The 19,431-nt window shown below is 39.4% G+C and overlaps 1 protein-coding gene across 8 annotated transcripts in view; it reads right to left on the bottom strand.

Annotated features, from left to right (window-relative positions):
• The window catches only part of ryr1b (ryanodine receptor 1b (skeletal)), a 70,149-nt gene that overhangs the window by 46,532 nt on the left and 4,186 nt on the right, over positions 1–19,431 (bottom strand). For all 8 annotated transcript variants that reach the window (XM_038694167.1, XM_038694161.1, XM_038694168.1 and 5 more), the window contains exons 2-21: positions 11,604–11,723; positions 11,403–11,501; positions 6,596–6,670; positions 6,358–6,436; positions 5,887–5,999; positions 5,683–5,782; positions 5,277–5,373; positions 5,104–5,178; positions 4,621–4,777; positions 4,317–4,481; positions 3,693–3,814; positions 3,313–3,499; positions 2,525–2,660; positions 2,324–2,419; positions 2,122–2,240; positions 1,717–1,850; positions 1,316–1,557; positions 1,026–1,218; positions 271–487; positions 69–173 (exon numbers count right to left, since the gene is read on the bottom strand). In XM_038694167.1, coding sequence (XP_038550095.1) covers positions 69–173; positions 271–487; positions 1,026–1,218; positions 1,316–1,557; positions 1,717–1,850; positions 2,122–2,240; positions 2,324–2,419; positions 2,525–2,660; positions 3,313–3,499; positions 3,693–3,814; positions 4,317–4,481; positions 4,621–4,777; positions 5,104–5,178; positions 5,277–5,373; positions 5,683–5,782; positions 5,887–5,999; positions 6,358–6,436; positions 6,596–6,670; positions 11,403–11,501; positions 11,604–11,723 — 2,631 coding nt within the window. The remainder of the gene's footprint in view (positions 1–68; positions 174–270; positions 488–1,025; positions 1,219–1,315; positions 1,558–1,716; positions 1,851–2,121; positions 2,241–2,323; positions 2,420–2,524; positions 2,661–3,312; positions 3,500–3,692; positions 3,815–4,316; positions 4,482–4,620; positions 4,778–5,103; positions 5,179–5,276; positions 5,374–5,682; positions 5,783–5,886; positions 6,000–6,357; positions 6,437–6,595; positions 6,671–11,402; positions 11,502–11,603; positions 11,724–19,431) is intronic.

Below are 19,431 nucleotides of genomic sequence, written 5' to 3'. Positions count from 1 at the left end.
AATCATCTAAATCTGAGGCTGACTCCTATTCTGTTGCATCTGTATTGCAGTGATGACTCCATACTTACAGTCCCATAGGTCCAGCCCTGCTCAATACGAGTGACAGCCCAGAGTTCGTGAATATTCTCTGCCAGCTTCACTCTGATACTCTCCAAGTGGGGTGGCAATACAATCTATGCAGTTAAAGTAAATCAGTAAACAAAAATAAACAAATGTAGCAGATATTTTATTGACAACATCATAGTCTGATTTTAGGATTCAGGCTTTTACCTGAACAGTGTCCACAGGGCAGGGGGTGAAAGAGGTGTGGGTGAGGGACATGGTGGGACCCAGCAGGTTGCGCACACCGTTGAAGTCGTGCTTGTACTCCTTGATGGGTTCAATACGCATTCTGTCTCTAGGCAGCAGAGCCTCGTAGCATGGGGCATAGCCAGGCGGCGGCATGAACTTGAAGTCTCCGTGACGACCACCAAGGAGGAACCGAGCCCTGAAGTGACAGAAACAGAGCCAGTCTTAGTCTTTATCTATCTGACAAAGAGATCTTTTTATACTACTTTAGTCCTTTATTGCAACGGTGCCTCGACTCATAAAATAAAAAACACATTGATTTAATTTCTGTGCCAATTCTTGAGCCTGTGTTTCCTTCGATGTGCTCATCAGTCAATACACCATTAGTCCCATCTCAGCACTGTGAGGGATCATTACACACAGCAGCTGTAAAATCTCTTTTGGGGGACAAGACACTGCTGGGTTTAAAGGGATATTTTGGGAGATAATTATTTGGGATAACTTGAGAGATTAGGTTTTAAATGCATTCATAGAATTAAAATTGAAAGAAAAAAAAGCTTAATTATTCATTTAAAATATTCTGCCAGTTTTATTTATTTTTTTGATCATTTTGCCATTCTGTATGTGTATTCCTATTAATTTACTGTCGTACTGGTTAAATAAAGAAATTAACATACAAATCAATAAAATTCATTAATAGAAAACGAGAATTTTTTTAAATTTTATTTTGTACTTACTTGACTCCAGCAGAGAAGCTAATAACAGGGAAAAAGAGGCCATCCACATTGAAGTTTTCAAACATGCCCTGAACTGGGTGGCCATTAATACGGAAGGAGATACTGGGCACGCTCAGATCCAGACAGCAGCTAACGACATCATCTGCAGCCAGGGTGTGTGCACTGGGCGAAGCCACCTGACGGGCTACAGTGCCTGAATGGCAGAGCAGAGAGTGAAGAAGTCACATAACAATACATAATATGAAAGAATGGAAAATGGTTTAGCAAATGAGTTAGCAGAGTCATCTCACCTGACCACAGATGCAGTCCATCAAAGCCATAGGAGTAGAGGTCATCTCCCACACCGTTGCCTCCCCAGCCTTCTCCTCCTCCAGGGTAGGGGCTGTAGCCCTCTGTCATAGCCCAGCCCACACGCAGGTGGGAAGCATGCGCTGTCACAAAGGCTTCCACATGGTCTACCATTAACTCAAAGTACCACTTCTTAAACTGCGTGGACCCCTCACATGTACCCAGGAAGATGTTTGGTCTTATACTGTTGAAGAGAAAACAAATCAACTTAAACTTTTACAGACAACACCCATTTAACAGAGTGGTTGATGACTTAGAAAAACCCTAAAAGACCTAAAAGACTATGACAACTACCAGTCTGTACCTTTTGTGTTGTAGAACAACTTAACAGCAATTCAAGTACCTGGTAACATAGTTTACAATGTTGGTCTGCAGCAAGAGTTCGCGACCCGGAAGCAGGTTTTCAGTGATGAGGTTCTGGTTGGACCTCACAGCTACACCATTACACACACAAAGAGATCGCAAGACATCCAGGACCTAAAGGCAGACGTTACTCTCACCTTTATGTTTAAATGTGGCAGAGCAGAACAGACAATTCACATTTTCATCTGCTGTCTACAATTGCTAATGGAATTACAAAAATAAATGTGTTTTTATGAGCCAAATACATTATCAGGATGATATAACATTCCAAATCACCACCTGAAAAAGTCTAGTAAATAGGCAACCCAGCCAGCTGGAGCCAATTAATTTGCTGCCGGCTAATGTTACTCTCCCACCATGTTCCTGGGAGTGAGAAAAGACCAACCTTATGATTCCTTCCATGCTTGTCCAGGAGGGAGATGATGGATTTAATGTGGTTCTCCTGGATGATGTTCAGAACCTCAGGGCTTTCAATTAACACACAGTACAGCACCTCAAGAATACCTAAATGTATAGAGAGGAGGAATATGAGAAATTCTTAGTAATTTGTGGGATATATCAGTGAATAAGTGAGGAACGTCTGATACCTGAAGAGGCCTCCAGACGGTCGAGCTTGCTGACCAGCCAGTCCAGGTTGTCACAGAACAACGCGCAATTAGAGCGGTTTCCTCTAATTAGAGAAGCTGTTAAGAGGGGAGACACATAAATAAATAATAATGTTTCTTTATTCACTGCACACAAGATTTAATATGTACTTTGTGTTTTCAGAGTTATAGTGATTATTCTACCCAGCAGCTCGTAAAGGAGGTTGACGATCTCCTTCCAGGACTCTGCAGCCTCCTCCCCAGCAAATTCAGAAAAGTGGGCAGCAGTGTTGTACACATTCAGGCGGTCAATGCACTCAAGCACAATGGTGATCATTCCCTGAGAAAGAAAACGGAAACACAAAGGTGGACCAGAAATGAAATATTTTTTTTATATTATGTTGCTGTAGTTGTAGGTGGCAGCATTGTGGCTTCAGGGTTAGGGTTAACATTAGGTTTGTTTTAAGTTGTGTTTTAAAGTTACTGTTAGGCATGTACTTATGATGGGTCATGTTAGGGTTAAATGTTTGGCATTATGTCAATGAGGGTCCTCACAAATTTAGCAATAAAACATGTTGTGTATATGTTAACGTAAAATAATCATGTTGTGGGGACAAGAATATACTGATACAAGCACCTTGTGGTCACTCACCTTTCATCTGGGTACAAGAAAGAAAGAAGCAATTACATGTAAGGTTAAGACTTGGTTAAAGTTAAAGAGTAAAAGAGTAACAGGTTAAGGTTTGGGTATGGCTTGGGTTAGGGGTGTAGATTAGGGTGATCCTAAAATGTCATCTTACATCTGCCTCCTTGCCTCACTGCATTATTGCAGGTTTAACAAACCTGCATGAGGGCATAAATGTCCTCAATGGTGTCAACAGTACAAGTCCCCCTTTGCATAGCAAATTTATTTTAGTTATAAGAACACCCAGTAAAATTAGATAGATATGGAAAGTGAGTTTGTGAGACTGTGTAGGCAGCATGCAAATTACCTCCTCTTGGAAGAGGTTCTGCCGGTTGCGCAGGGAGCGGAGTTTGGTCTGCTTCTCCTCGTGCTCCAGTTCCTCCTCAGGAGGACGAAAGTAGAAGATGAGATCCTGAAGCGAGAGGATGACCCCCTCCAGAGGAAGTGACACAGGCCCTGGTGACTTGTTCTTCCCACTCAGAGAGTCCAAACCCCTGTAAGAGCACAACAAATCAGAAACAAATGTAAAACCTTTTTTATCCCTCTTAAAATACAGTCACATTACAACACTGTTTCATGACAGTAGTAACAAAAGTAGAAAAAAAATTGTTATGAACATTACTACATCATGACACAAAGACACATTTTCTATTGTCCCCCCCTGCATTTGAAAATGTATATACTTACTTTATGAACTGCCTGAAGAGGCCTACAGTGCTGTAAATCATTCGAGCAGCCTGAGACTCTTCAGTTTGGGAGCGAGACACAGTTAGGGCATCATCCATATGACCCTCCTGGTGCAGAATGACCTGGGGAAACAGACAACATAATTATATTACAAATGACATCCCCAATTTTACACTGTTCTTCTACTTCGACATCTGTTTTGGGTGGCTGTGTCATGTAACAGCTATACATGACACAGCCATGTGGTTTGTCTTGTCCTTAAGATACTGAGAAAGCAAGGTTTAAGATTATAGCCCAAAGATACAAACCCAACCCTTGCTTATTCCCCCATTACTATTCTACATTGTATTTATCAATATGTATGACTTTTCTAAATCACTAAACTACACACAGCTTCAGGCTAACATTCTCAGACTAATGCATCCATGCAAACTCTTATGGTAAGAAGGTGGAACCTTTGGTAGCAATATTTTTGTGTTCTTCCCACTTTTTATTGTTGCATGATTAAAACTTTTTAAAAAACAAATTGCAAAACCACTGTACACATAATCTGCACTAACTCAGTTTTTGCTGCTACATCAAGACAGTTTTTATCTTATTTTGATCCCCATGTTAGATCTTAACCTTTCTCTTCATCATTCCTAAACGAGCAGCTTTGGCATCCAGGGCAGCATATGTGAGCCACAGGCCTGTAGACACATGCTGGACGAAGCACATGGACTCTCCATACTTGATCTCTGGAATGCCCATCCCCTCAACATCACGTTTATGAGCCACATCCACCTTCTCCTGCTCGGGGAAACCAAGAGAAAAGAATGGGTGGGAGAAAATCATAGAGAGGTCAATGAGAGAAAAAATCATAGCATTATAACAGATAGACAGAAACCAAAGGCAAGAGTCAAGAGACACTCAAAATGTTCATTCTAACCTTTGAAACACGAAAGCAGAAAGCAGATAGTTTGGTGTTGGCCCTCTCTGGGTCAACCACCAACAGACCCTTCTCCTCATCCAGACACAGGTACCGGCCTGTGGTGATGTGGCGAATACGGAAAGACTGCCCCCACTTCATGTGGCTACCACTCCAGCTACAGGCAAAATGTAAAAAAAAATATATGTATATATATACATATTATCAAAAAGCCTATTCTACTACATGTTTTTGTTGTTGAAACCCTTTTGGCAATTATTTTACTAGGGGTGTCCGTGTGGCCTGAAGGTTTACATGTAACCACAACATCCATATATTCAGTTACATTATTCTATCTTTGTTGCATGTCATCCTCTTCTCTCTCACCCCATAAGTTTTGTATTAATAAGTAAGAGGTAACAATGTAAAGTATGCTGGAAAGAAAATATTCTTATAACCTGCCAAAATAAAAGTCTGCCAACAAGCATATCAGGGGACAATCACCTGATTCTGAGAGGCTCCAACCTCCACAGGGATCGAGCCTGACTGCACACAGCACCACCTTCATAATGAGCCATCCTGTAGCAGAATCAGGGCAGAGGAACATTCGGTCATTTGGTATCAGATTAAAAGGATATTTTGCCGCTCAGAACCGCTCTGCTTCCTCTTTGGCTCACCTGCGCTTTTCCTCTCCTTCCTCTGGTGTAGCAATGGCCAGACACTCGTCCATGTGGCCGTGGAACAGCCTGATAACGTAACCTCCTGTCAGAAACCCTGAAAGGAGGAATACACGCTAAAATGAGCAAGTATATTGTGAGTATATTTCTCTTTATGGAGAGTATATGTTACGAGTACACTACATGACTTCCCAACATCATCCTCCTGTAAAATGTAAAATTTGTAGATCATCTACGGATATCAATGTGTTTGTGTGTGTATATGAGCAATAGTTGCTAAAGAGTAAAATAAATAAATAGATTGATGTATTTATTTATTGTCCAGTGTGCATTTTATGTGCCTCCCGACACAGACTGTGTTGTCGCAGGAGAGCATGCACCAGAAATGTGCAAAGCAGGTTTGTACCCTCAGCTAGTTCACATCCTGAACTAATTGGGTTCATGTTCCACAGGGTCTGCATGAAGGAGGCATCCACCATCAGATCTCCACTGGCATAGGAGAGGTGCTGAGGAGAGAAGACAAGAAGAGGAGGACAAAATATCAAGTTTAGCTTAAGTCTAAATCCTCCACTGAGTAACAGCAAAGCAGATGGAGTGTCAGGAGTCTTACCAAGTATCTCTCAGAGGAAACACTGACAAGGATGAGGTCGTCACCCACCCTGACCTTTTCACCTTCTGACCTTTGCTTAGAGGCTGGATGAATGGTCCACCAACATGCCTCTCCTGCAAGAAGAAGAAGAATAAGCTTCCCCATGGAGATTGACACTTTGAACTGATATGTTCACTCAAAGAATCTTTAACAAAAATCAAAAACCGTCTGTTAACATACTACTAACTTACAGTAACGATTATCATAATAGTGTTTATATTTCTCAGCCAAACTACAAAGTAAAAGTAATGTATTGGAACAGAAGATTTGTATTGCTGACTTCATTCATGTCAATAGCTTGAGAAGGCCTATTTACATAAACAATTTAACAATAGTACTGGAGGATAATGAGTTTCAGTAATCAGTTGAATGCAGGCTTAGAAAAGAGCATTCTGTTGCATCTTTCAAAAGGATTTCCAAGTTTGTTTTTACCAGTGGAATCTTCTTGTAAGCCCACGTCAAAGGCCAGCTTGTCCGTGAGTGACCGAGATGTTGTCAAACAGCTCAGGTACTGGGGAGAAAGTTTTTATTCAGGACATGACCAGAACTTTGCCAAAATGTGATAAAAAATTGGCTGTAAACCACAGTAAACAAACTGGAGTTAAACCATTCTTTGTTAAATTAGTTATTTATATATTATATATATATTATAATATTCTTTCTTTCTTACCATGCCTGAGTGGCTGTGTCTCAGAAGGATGGCATGACCGTACAGTAAGGTACGATGACCTCCACCTTGGGACGACTGGGGGGGAAGAAGAGAAATATTTAACAGACCAGTGTGACAAGACTGATTAAACACTTCAAGACAGGGAGGAAAATAAGGATATATTTTAGAAGGTCCAAAGGTCAGATGAACACGTTATTTAAGTCCAGAACAGAAAATATCATATTTAAACTTCCACTGACACTGTTTTCTTTGTTCATTGTATTTCATAATGCTATGTTGTGTGTAGCACTGTATGTTTAATTGAAAATTATTGTGTGTTAATATTACTGTATGTTGCATTTGATTTGTAGACTGTTCACGCCAGATATATCCTTTTGGGAACTTATCTACTCTTGTTTTATTTTAGAGACGGAGATACAGTAACGATTAGAATGGGACAGATAAGATGGAGGGGCTAAGTGAATGTAAACAGTAATGATAATTTACAAGTTGATTGTGTGTCGAAGGTTTATCATTGTATTTTTAAGTGGAAAAAAACATACCTGAAAAGAATACTTTAGAGAGTGATTTGTGGACAAAATGATTAAGCAAAATTAATTAACAACACTGAACAATGACTCTTTCCCTGAAACAAATACTATACAGAACATTTTGGGGTCCATTTTTATACAAATACAAGAAAATAACAAGAACCACTTCAATAACAAAGCAGTTCAGAGATATTGCTGAAAGTGGGACAATTATTATGTAAATTATAATTTTCAGAGAAGTTATCTCAATGATGTGACTGACACAAAGGCAAAGATAACATTAATCCATCCTACCTTTTCTCAACATCCAGCAAGGATGCAACAAGAAAACACAATTACTGCAACAGTTATAGTTAGATTAGCCAATACAACGATTAGCTTCAGCCAACAGGAAGATAATGCTAAGCCTTTTTGTCAGGTTAGGCACCCATAATCCACTAGGATGAGCCAGGGGTAGGTATGTCAAGTGATAGCACTATACCCTAAACCCTGGTCCATATTAGTGCTAGGCTTGGTTAGGGCAGGTGGTGGTAGTGATGGTGTATGATTTCTCAAGTGTGTGTGTGGGGGCTTCTATTGCTATCTTTGTGAGGACAATTCAGTTTTAAACCATCTTAGGAGGACATTTCTGCATTGTGAGGGCACTTTAGGATTATGGTAAGGGTTGAGGGTTATGCATTACCTTGTAATGGTTAAGGTTAAGGGCTGGGGAATGTCAATGAGGGTCCTCAAGAATAGACAGACAAATATGTGCGTGTTCAGAGAAAGATTTGCTTGTCCATTTCTCTGACGGTGTCCAGTTTCATCATCCACTCCTTAAAGAGGTGGGCAGGACCCTCCACTGGGCTGCATGCCATGCTATTCTCATCCTCCTGCTCACCATTAGAAAGGCCTGCTTATCCACATCTTCCAACTCCTGTGATGCCAGGAACTGCCCAAACTTACCACGGTAATGCAACTAATAAAAAGCTGTAACAGAGAGCTTCTCTTAAAGCTAGCTTGAGTTCCATGAGCCTCAGTCAGACAAGGTTTCTTTCATCTGTCTTTCATAAAAGGGTTTTCTGTCCATATTCTATGAGTAAGATTCACGGGGGATGAAATTAAATGTTTTAATAACAAGGTCCTTACATTTTATTATATCCTAACTGGTATACAAACTACTGAAAAATAGTTAAGAACTGAAAGTTAGCGGAACAGAAGCTATCTTAGAAGTGGGATAGGACTAGCTCTTTACATCCTGGGATTATAGGCACTGACCACCAAACAGTGCTTTCTCGATCTGGTGAGTGTGACAAATCCATCTTTGAAATTGAATTATTAGCTTTCATTAATATGTGATTAAAACCTAAACAGCACCCCACCCACTTTTCCTTAACTTGCTTGAGATACTTTTTCAGGTTGTGATTTCCAGTGTATGCAGTGCCTGTTGACAATCCCAAAGGATGGGTATAAACTTTTTTATTTAAATTATAGTTGTAACATAACAAAGGCAAAAAGAGAGTTTTAAAAAAGCATGTTATACTAAAAACACAATAACTCTTGTGATTGCTTTGCATTCTGGTTGTTTAACGGTGCTGTAAATTGGTAAACTGATAAATATGTTGATGGATTTCTTACTATATGATTGTTAAATGTTGATGCAAAATTGCCAGCCTATAAAAGCTTGCCTGATGATTCAGAGGGACTTCATCAAGCCTAGACTTCTACAGTAGATGGCTGCAAATATTTCAGAAACTATGTTTAGCAAGTTATCCACTTAATAAGAAAAATACACCACCAAAGAAGAAAACAAAATTTAAAAAAACAACCTTTTTAGCCACATTAAACATTTATATAATGTGTAGATTGTCTTTAGATGTCTTTAAAGTAAGCAAAGTTAGATGTGGCTTCATTAACTACAGTCAGTTTGGCAGCAGTGTGAAAACATATTCTCTATAAAAAGGAGAGCATAATTTCCTTGACATCATCAAAGACTTACAAATAACAGTGCTGAAACAAAAGGAAAAATGTCATACAAGGAATGGTAATATTTGTGATAAGGTCATGAGGATAAATGTGCTGGGGATATTTCTGCATGAAATGCAAATGAATGATGCATTGTGACACCTTGCTAGATTTGCTTGCTATTGTAGGATAGAAAATTCGTAACTAATACAGGTCAACTTATTATAAAAAAGTACATAAGTGCATGCAAACAATATTATTCACTACAGCTTTGACACTAGCTTTTAAGCAGATTTAGCTAATTTTACTCAAATTAATCAAATGTTTCAATAAAGTAAAATTTTTTAAGCTTACCAAGAACTAAGCAGTTTTTAGTAGATAAAGAGCAGCTCATCATAAATTATTTAATCTAAAGACAATGGACTTGTTTATATGGAACCCATCAGTTACTGTCTCAGAAAATGAATGACAGGTGCACAGAGCAATCACCACCTTGGGGTGAAGGCTAAACAGATATGAACTGAGACATGTGAATGATACAGCACTATTTCATTCAATAAGACATCCAGTGGGCAGCAGGACAGGAACGAGGACAGTTGCCAGGTTGGTTGGGATACATGTTACAGGAAATAAGACATGTTAACAGACATACCCATTTGTCCAAATCGACTGCCTGCTTGGCAGCGAGCAAGAAGGAAGGGGAGGTGATGTCAGATAATAAGTACAAAAAAATCATAAATTAAAAGCAAAGAAAAAGTCATCTATGCTGCTGACATAGACTAAAGGATCATGATGTATAGTATGTTTTATGATGAACTTCAAAGCCAAACCAGAGTTGCATTGATATTTAAAGGTCCCGTCCCAGATGTATATGTTACCAAAAAGTAGATGAAATTTAAAAAAAAGACAGAGACACAAACGACTAGAACCTGATATCAAACCCAAGTCTTTGAAAACATGGAATAACATGTTGCTGTTACATCTTTCAGTACTGTAAGTAAATACACTCATAAAATCAAAGCAAATATTTTTTATTATAATAAGCAAAAAAATCATCGGTAAGGCTAAATACTATACTATATATATGTATATACTGAATATATCTTGTATGTAATATATTATTATAATAATGGAATACAAAATGTATGTAAGACGGGGCAAGCAGATTAAAGATGATTAACAATATAATATACTAGGTTGCTCTCTTACCCACAGTCACATGAGAGGATTAATAGCAAATGTCAAAAACAGAGAAAGATCCTGCATCTTATTAGGCTAGACAGATTAAGAGAAATACAGCCTCAATGGCTACATTCAGACTGCAGGCCAAAGCAACCCAAATCCGATTTTTTTCCTCATATGTGACCCAGATCTGATCTTTTTATCACAATGTGAACAGGACAAGTCACATGGAATCGGATTTGGGCCAATTTCATATGTGGTCAATGGGACCTGAGTCTGGACACTCAGGTTGGAATTGATGCAACTTCAATTCAATTCGTCACTCTAGAGGAGCTGTTCTGCTGTAGACGTAGCCACTGTGAACGAAAAAGCTCCTCAAAAAGCCATTATTAAACATGTGGCTCTCTTCCTCCGCTATCTTGCTATCATCTGCTGGTACACCTGAAATCCACCGGACTGCAAGCTCTCTTCTGAGATATGTGCAGTGTGCTGCGCGTGACGTTGTGTTGTTCTTCTGCACATGCGGGTCACTTTCAGGCCGCGGACAATTCACACTTAAGTCTGATATGGGCCAAATTTAAGCAATAATGTGTGAATGATAATACTGAACTGTCAAACAAAAAAATCGGATTTGGGAAAAAAATTGGAATTGAGCATTAATGCCTGCAGTGTGAACATAGCCAATATGTCTTCAAATAACTCCTAAACAGTCTTATAGACATGTTATATCTAGTTACACAGCAAGCTAATCGGAGGGTTTTGTTAAAAGTTCCTCAGGACCGCAAAGCTACAAACTTCACAATGAGGACAGGACTTCTGAGGTGCTGCTGTTACAAGAAAATATATCCCAAGTTTAGGCTAGATTTGTAAATACTGTACAACATCTAAAAAGGACTATAGTGCACTTCTGTGCTAAGCTAAGCTAAACACATCTTTGTTAAATAAGTGTGTGTTTTCAAAATGAAGATGTTTTATTAATTTGCTTGTGTTTTGTCTGTTTGCGTTTGTGTTTTCTTAAGTTGCAGTGCATTGAGTTCTCGGGGTAACCCTACATATTCATCTAAAGCACATCTCTGCAAAGGAAAGGTCTACTTCCCCCTTCCATATATTCCTCTATCCATCACTCATCTCTTTCTGTTTTTGAATCCTACCTCGGTCAACTCAACCGTGTTCAACATCTCCTGCAGAGCGCGGACCGACAGGGACTGTTCCAGAATGTAGGTACATATGGCCAGGTCCGGAGGCACATTCTGCAAGCGTAAAAACAACCCAGAGATAAAACAAAGTCAATAAAAGCAAGGTTACATACAGTACACGACAAACAAAACAGAGGAAGGATACCAGCATCTTACCTGAGCGTTGGATGTGGTTTCCAGGAAGCAGAGACGGTTCCCAAAGCCCTCGCAGGACAGACATAGCTTAATCTGTTCCTTCAGGACAGTGGCAGTGCACTGCAGAACAACCTGGTCACCCTGCACCCAGTACACAAACAAACACTTAAGGACAAATTTATCCACAGACCTTTTACTTTTGGGAAACGTCATTTTATGTTCAAACTACTAATTTGGGCTTTCAACCACACACTTATTTCCTTTAGATTAGATTTTTGATGCATTTGGTGCAAGCATTTTTGTGTACAATACGGACCTTTTAACGACTTTGATGATGTGCTTCGTGAGGAGTGCAGAAGAAAAACTTGTCTACAGCACATCATCGAAAAATAGAATACAATAAAAACAACAGTACACAATGACTAAAATGTTGTTTTTATATGCAACCAGGAGACAGTTGAAGTTATATGGTATATCTTATGTATGCTCTGACTCAAGTTATTGAACCTACCAGAGTTGCTTTAGGATCATCATGACTGCTAGACTGGATACTTTCTAACCCAGACTTATATAGTGAATAAAAGAAATAAATCACTAATACCTTCCATTGCTGCTGACAGTTTTGCAAACCATGCTATATTGTTACAGATTTTATATGCATTTTCTTACTTTAAGTGTGTGGACATCAATTAGCAAATTCTTTATTCTCACTTTAGTTATGTAATCCATAACAGTGAACGTTAGGTTTGCTTTCATTTCTGTACACACTATGTCATTGCAAGGTAATGCAGTGGTGACTTTTCAAATTGATTCAAACTGTACACCATACAACAATAAAATAACTTGATGATATGAACACAGACATCATGTTGTGATATTCATTTCATTCGGAAATGAATAAGAAACCCATGGCTGCCTGCAAAGTAGAAAAAGCCTTTGAACGCATTGAAAAATCTGAAATCTGAACAAAAAGACTTTCAAAATAGTCAGCAGTAACACATATACACAAAAACAATCTTGAAACTTAACATAATTTGTAGTTAAGAAGCAAAAAGAAGCTAAGCTGATATGTTCTTTTAAATAGCCAGTTAAGAAGACTGCAAACAGCTCTTTTCACTAAGGGCCAGCACAATAGATACACGCAACTCAATTCCACAAGCAGAATGTTAACACTCTGTAATTTGTTGCTCCTCGTCAAAGCCTGAACCCTCCAGAGAGCGGTGTAAATGCAGCAATAAACACCCCCTCCGCTGTGAAACCCACACCTGACACGCAACATTCTCAGCTGTTCCTTCAACTCAGTGATTATGCAAGGGGATCCATCACTTAACCTGACTAATATTCTTCTCGACAGTTCTGGACAGACTCCTGACTTTTCTCCCCTCTTCTCACAATTAATGAATCATTCCTTCTTGACCTGCTCACTGTCTTGCCCTAGTGTATCAGCACCACTAATGTGTCATGACATAGTATTTAGGAGAAAAGGTATGCCACTTGAAAGTGAGGAAGAGGGCTGCACAGGAGTTTAAATGTCTATGTTTATGGCACACAGCAGGAAAATGGAAAGTGAGGCAGATCAGTGACCTCATAATATCTACTCAACTCTTATACCCAGAGGCCTCTAGTGTTTCTTTGGCTGAAGAGTGTCCCTTCCTTTGGCTGGGCTATCATCTATCTCTCCTCAGCCTTGAAATGTCTCTTCTGTCCTGTCCTTGCGTTCCCTGCTTTGCACTCTGGAAAGTGGAGCAATGTGGCCTCTCTCGTTAACTGCAGACATGATATGCAATCCAAGTTTTACTAAATCTGTACATGAACCATACAAACATTACTTTTAAGAAGTTAGTGAATCTCCTAGGTATTGTGCAAAAGAGAGATAAAGTTCTCATTAATGTTAAAACCAAGCAGTGGGATATCTTCTCTACCTCCTTCGTACAACATACCTACCACTCATGGTGCAATGTCAAAGCTGAATTTTAGACCAATAGCTTTGTTTATCAGTATGAATATAAATTACAACTGTTCTGAGACCAGGCATCACCGTAGTGAAGTTGTAAGGTCACAGAAAAAAACTCAGTTCAACTGAGCTGAACGAGAAGGGGTAAAATGGGCTAAACTAGCCATGTTTTGAGGACAGTGCATGCAGACTCAGACCGCAGTCCCCATTAAGGAGATAGGGCTGAGCCTGTGGGTGTCTAAAAGCAGACTGAAGTAACCGAGTGACTCATTGCACCGAGACAAGATGTGCGATCGGATGACAACTGTAGACGATATATGTCCCAACATTATTCAGAAGTCCTACCCATTGGCCTCCATATATTTCTACAGCCACAGTCTCACATGGCAGAGTACCCAAAGGAGGACTGTGAGAGCTGAAGGGTTCAGAGTTGCAAAAATGATCTAACATTCTCTTCATTTCTTTTTCATATATACACATGTAAATAATTTTGTGTTCTTTGTGTCATGTTCTTGTTTAAAAATAATAAAAGAGGGTTGTCCACAGAATTGATTCTGAGACCACCACATAAGCCTCAGCCAGCATTTGCCAGCACACTCAGACTTATAATAGTACTCTGTCAAGTGCATCAGCAACTACAGAGCTGTGTCCTTCCAAGAGGCACTCTGTGTGAATCACTTCCAATTTAACCACGTGAAAAGCTGAGTTGGAGAACCTTGGGCTTAACTCACCATTATATTAATAGAGGCAGCTTTCAGGATTTGAAGGATGTGCACCTGATGCTTTATCGTAAGCCAACCATAACTCCTGATTATTTGTTAATCTCACATGACTATATCTGATGCCAAGAAAGGTAGACGGTATTGAGTCAGGATGTGCTGATTATCACCCACCTGACCCACTGATCTTATATGTGGACAGTGGGCGAACATGTGTGCATGAAACGCATTTGATGTCCCATCAACATGGAGGGTGTAGGGTTACAGCCAAACCATTCATGGACTTGGCGGCTGAAGCATTTGGGCTATGTGGATGTTCGGGGTCAGAGGGAGAGGTAGAGACAATTGGATGTAAATTGATAGACAGTTACACAAACAAACACACTAGTGTGTGGAAATAGAGTGTGTAATGCAACAGAGATTTACAGCCTGGGGCACAGATAGGCCCTGAAAGCAGACACCTTTGTATATTCTCTAGGGCCGACATGCAGACAGAGGGTAGCCAGGGTTCCCCAGACAAGCAGGCACACTGCCCGCCCTAAACAGGAAGCAAACAAGCAAGCAGGTGAGAGATATACTCTCCCTCTGATGCTCTCATGCTCTGCTAAAGTAAGGGGTAAGACAGGTGTGCATGCAGTGACACTTGTGTTTATGGAGGATATGCTCAAATTCAGAGAGACAGGTGGGGCAACAGAGCCTTGGACATGTAATATCAGTTTATCTGGTAACCTGTTGTGTGTGTCAACTTATGCTATGATGGGAACCGAACACAAGTCTCCAACTAAGTGCTGATATAAAGAATTGTCTTCTCCACTAGCAGGTTGACTGTTCAAAAACTAAATATGACGTGCAAAACTGTGAAACTGGAGTTGTTGGCTTTAAAATCTATAAGTCACTGTTGTAGTGTCCTAAAAGTTAATTCCCTGACTTGACTTTCACCTGCATGTCGGTACAATATACAAGATTTTGATAATATATCAACAGCATTACTTCTTTCTTCCGTTCCACATCCGTGCCACTGATAGCCTGCCCCGTCATCAAATCACATGTCCATTCTTTCTTTATGGTCCAGATTTCTGCCTGATGCTCTGATCAAAGTGCGCTGATGCAGGCCACCTTCAGACATTGATTATATTTCTGCCGACATTAAAAAAAGTAAGGGACAGCACATTGCACTGTGTGTGGGTGGAGGACAGAAACAGTTCAATAAAGCAGAGAGGAGAGTGATTGTGGGGTTTCCCTTTGAAAAACCATACAGGTGCACAATCAGGATCCAGTTGTCCACAACATGTCCAGGCGTTGTGACATCATTATTCTTCTAAATCATCCTTGTGCTTTCTCCTATCCCTTTGCTAAAACAACCTTCCTCTTTTCTCCCTGGCCCTTATTTTGCATCTTTCTTCCAAACACACACACATTGAGCTCTCCAAGATTGTAAAGGCTAATCACTTAATTTTTATCAAGTTGTTATTTTTCAGACTCAGTGCCTCCACAGCATTTTAAGGTTAGAGCCTTTCTGATGTTCTGATAAAACATCCACCACATCTCTTGACACTGTAGATGGAGGGCAATGGGTCTGTGCTGCCTGAGGATATGAAAAAAGTCACTAAGTGTGAATATAAGGGTCTGGCTGAGAACTTAGGTAACAGTAAACACCAGGCCTACACACCATGTCTTATATATCATCTCTAAAATAGCCAAACCATCTCCTTAACTCACTACAGTGTCAACCGATACAGACATAGCACTGGACAAGTTACACATTTTCTACTGTCATTCCAAGAAACTAAGAAACCAGGTTCTCCTGTCTTTCCAGGCATTAGAAGGTGACAGGAGGGATGGTAAAGATATGATGCACTTTTGTTTTGTTTTGTATTTCACATTCAAAAGAAAAAAAGGTTAAGGTGCAACGTGGGCCTGGAGTCCGGGCCAGCACTAATATTTACGAGGTGATTATATAGTCATGAGGAATCGCTTTTCTTCTTTTTTCTCTCTCTCCCACTCATCATCTGTAACAATAAATGATATTATTATATTATGGTGGTGGTATTTCCCATGCACCATACACTGAATACTCATAAGAAACATTTAAATGTAATTTCATTACTGATGACTTGTATGCAGTAACGTTAGAGGAAAAGTCCCTGCAGGAGATCAAACAACAAAGCAACAATTATTTAATCTAAAACTAAACATGAGAGCAAACAACATAGGCTACATGTTAGGAAAATTTTTTTGCAAAACATGTTTCATACTGCTGAAGTAATGCAGGTGTCGTTGCAGTCCTGAGTGTCTATCTGTCATATGTCTAATGTGGCACAGATGACTGACTTTTTTATATTATGTTACGGAAGTATAAAAGTTATAGGTGGCTCGAGACAGAAAAGTTTTAGTGCTTCAGTGAATCACTGCTGATAAATCTGCACACAGAAGACAGTCAAGAACATTAAGAGCTTTGTAATTTTTCACATGCTTTTGTTGCTTTCTCTATCTTTCTCTTTATCATTCTCACTCTCACTCCACACTATTTCTTTTGATGTACTCTTCTCGTTCCTATTTTCTCTCTGTACTCTTATTATTTCATTGCAGTCCTCTTTTCTCTCTCTCCTTCCTATACCTCTACCACTTTGCTCTGGGCCTTCCCCTTCCACTCCTCTCCTATTTTAGGTGGCTGCACCTGTCACTATCACATTCCCTCCTTCTGCTGACCAGCAGATACTTAGAGGTCTCTCTTGGAGGTACTTAGAGGTCTCCCTGGGAGAAAAAGCAAGGCTCTCTTGCTCACAGGGAAAGCATTGAGCACAGGAAAGCTAGCTGATAACATCTACTTTTGATGGGCAAAAGTAAAAGTAATATCACTGCCCAAAAAAAGCAAATTACGTTTGAGTTATTAAAGTAGGAAAATTAAAAGACAGGTTCCATTCAAAAGCCTCTTAAAGCTTACTAGGTTATAAATTTCAGCAACACTGATAACAGAATTAGGGTTAAAATCTTGGCAATGGCTACAATTGCAAAAGATACTTAAACCCGTTTGATGAGGTTGCTAAGAGAAATGTAGGTTGTAAAAAAAAAAATCTACTATAAAGCATGAATATGTTCCATATTTTATGATTTTTACCGGTACTCAGGCTTCAACAGTGATAACTCACAAATCAGATTCTAAGAGAATTTCATTGACACATACTGTTTTGACAGCCTACACACTGGCTTCATTCCCCTCCGGCTCAGTTAAATTGCTACAAACTACCAGACATCAAACATTAAACAGCCTCTGCACTTTGAAAGACGATAAGTCTGGCAGACAGCAGCAATTCAAAAGAAAACACTGTTATAAATAAATTATTTTATCTGGCCTTGATCCAAAATCCATCCCTCTAAAAAAGTCTATTTTCCATAAGAGTAAGCAAAGTACTTTCCTGACCAGCAGGCCTGTTTAAAACAGATGCGTAATCCAAAAGTTTTATATAGGAGTGAGTTAGGGTGCAGAAAGAGATTTATTGTGCAAGACAAGCAACATCTCATAGTCCATCTGAAAATACAGTCTTATAGCTTGGGTTATAGTCAGATTGTAAAAAAAATTAAAACAAAAATAAATACAAGGGAAACCTCCAGTATATCCAAGTCACTCACAGTCTTATCTGTGGACAGTTAAAAGAAAGAGCTCAACCTAAAAACCAACCAATATCCTTGAACCTCCCTTAAAAAGCACAAAACACACAAAGTTTATCTTCATAGTTTCATCTCAGCCTTTGCTCAAACTTATTTAGTTACTAAGACCATGCTCCAAAAGGTCCGAAAAAAATATTGTCCAGTTTCTCGGGAAAGCTTTTGCAGCATAATCCATGTCTCAAGCCAAATGATTGGAGTGTGGATCCAGAATAGTCTTAATATTTACTCATCATCTCATCTTCAACATTTTCCTCTTGGAAAAAGCTCCAGCTGCACACACTTTCTGGAAGATTTTGGCATCTTGGAACAAAGCATTGTCAGAGAGAAATGATGACGTAAACATTGAGCATCTGGATTTGTTTAGCTAAAAAACACTTTATGCTGACTAGCTTCTAAAGGACTTTATCTCACTGCCAGCCATTTTGGAAACCATGCTGTCATCTTTTAGAAAGTTGGTTTCCATTTATTTCTGAACACCATATGAAAATGTGTTATTAGACTTTTGAAAATTGTCTTACTGTTATCTATCACAATGACCATTACATTATGTTAGTCAAATTCACATTATGGTGAGAAGTTAAGCACCACAGACATTTACTGTGCCATGCAATGATAATGTGACACATATTAATGTGGATCTGATTTTCAGTGTGCCAGATTACTCAATTTGAGAAAGTAGTCTGCTAAATGATTTACATACTTTAAAGAAAAGTTTTACTGACTTATTTTAATTTTAAACTATTATTCAATGTCTACAAAATACCTCACTTGGATGTCTTAGAACTATAAGTGGCAACATGGACAGGAACACAAGGAACCTTCCTGCAGACGACATCCTTGGATGGACATTTTCTGATCCTAGTTGTAAAGTGAGGTAATCATTGAGCCTCTGCACACAGGTACACACACTTACACACACAGCAGTTTGCATTACAGTTTGTTTCTGTCTCGTGCCTGAGAGAGCAGACCAGACCACCTGTTTATTGTGTAAACTGCTGTGACCAAAACAAGCAGACTAACAGGTGCTGTGTGTGTGTGTGTGTGTGTGTGTGTGTGTGTTTGTGGTCTCACGGTGGACGTGTTCATCTCCTGGGCTCAGCACTTCTAAAGCACCCTCCCCATCTCAATCACCCCTGTTCGTCATCTGCCGCTGTCCCAAAGTCTGCTGCTACTGTAGCTCACTGATATATACACTGTATGTATGTGTGTGTTAAAAAGATAAAGAAAAATCAAGAGAGAGGACAAAGACATAGGATGAAAAACAGGGAGGTCTCTGTGCAAACAAACAGCTGTGCCACCAAGTACAATATACTGTATATCATACTTTTGGGTTTCCTCTGTCAATGTAATTTCAACTGCAGAAATGGAAATCACAAACAAACAATCCAGACATGATAGTATAACACTCCACAGTGGATGGTTAATGTTTTTGAATTAAATTACACTGTAGGGGCAGCATTGCTGAGGACAGATTACATATTTGCTATTTAAAAATTTACTATCAAAA

The sequence above is a fragment of the Micropterus salmoides genome, unplaced genomic scaffold (genome assembly GCF_014851395.1).
Source record: "Micropterus salmoides isolate LMB-PRFRI ecotype aquatic unplaced genomic scaffold, ASM1485139v1 Ms_hic_scaffold_3, whole genome shotgun sequence".
Lineage (NCBI taxonomy): Eukaryota > Metazoa > Chordata > Actinopteri > Centrarchiformes > Centrarchidae > Micropterus > Micropterus salmoides.
The sequence above is the reverse complement of the archived record's forward strand: the minus strand, read 5'-3'. Positions and strand labels throughout refer to the sequence as shown.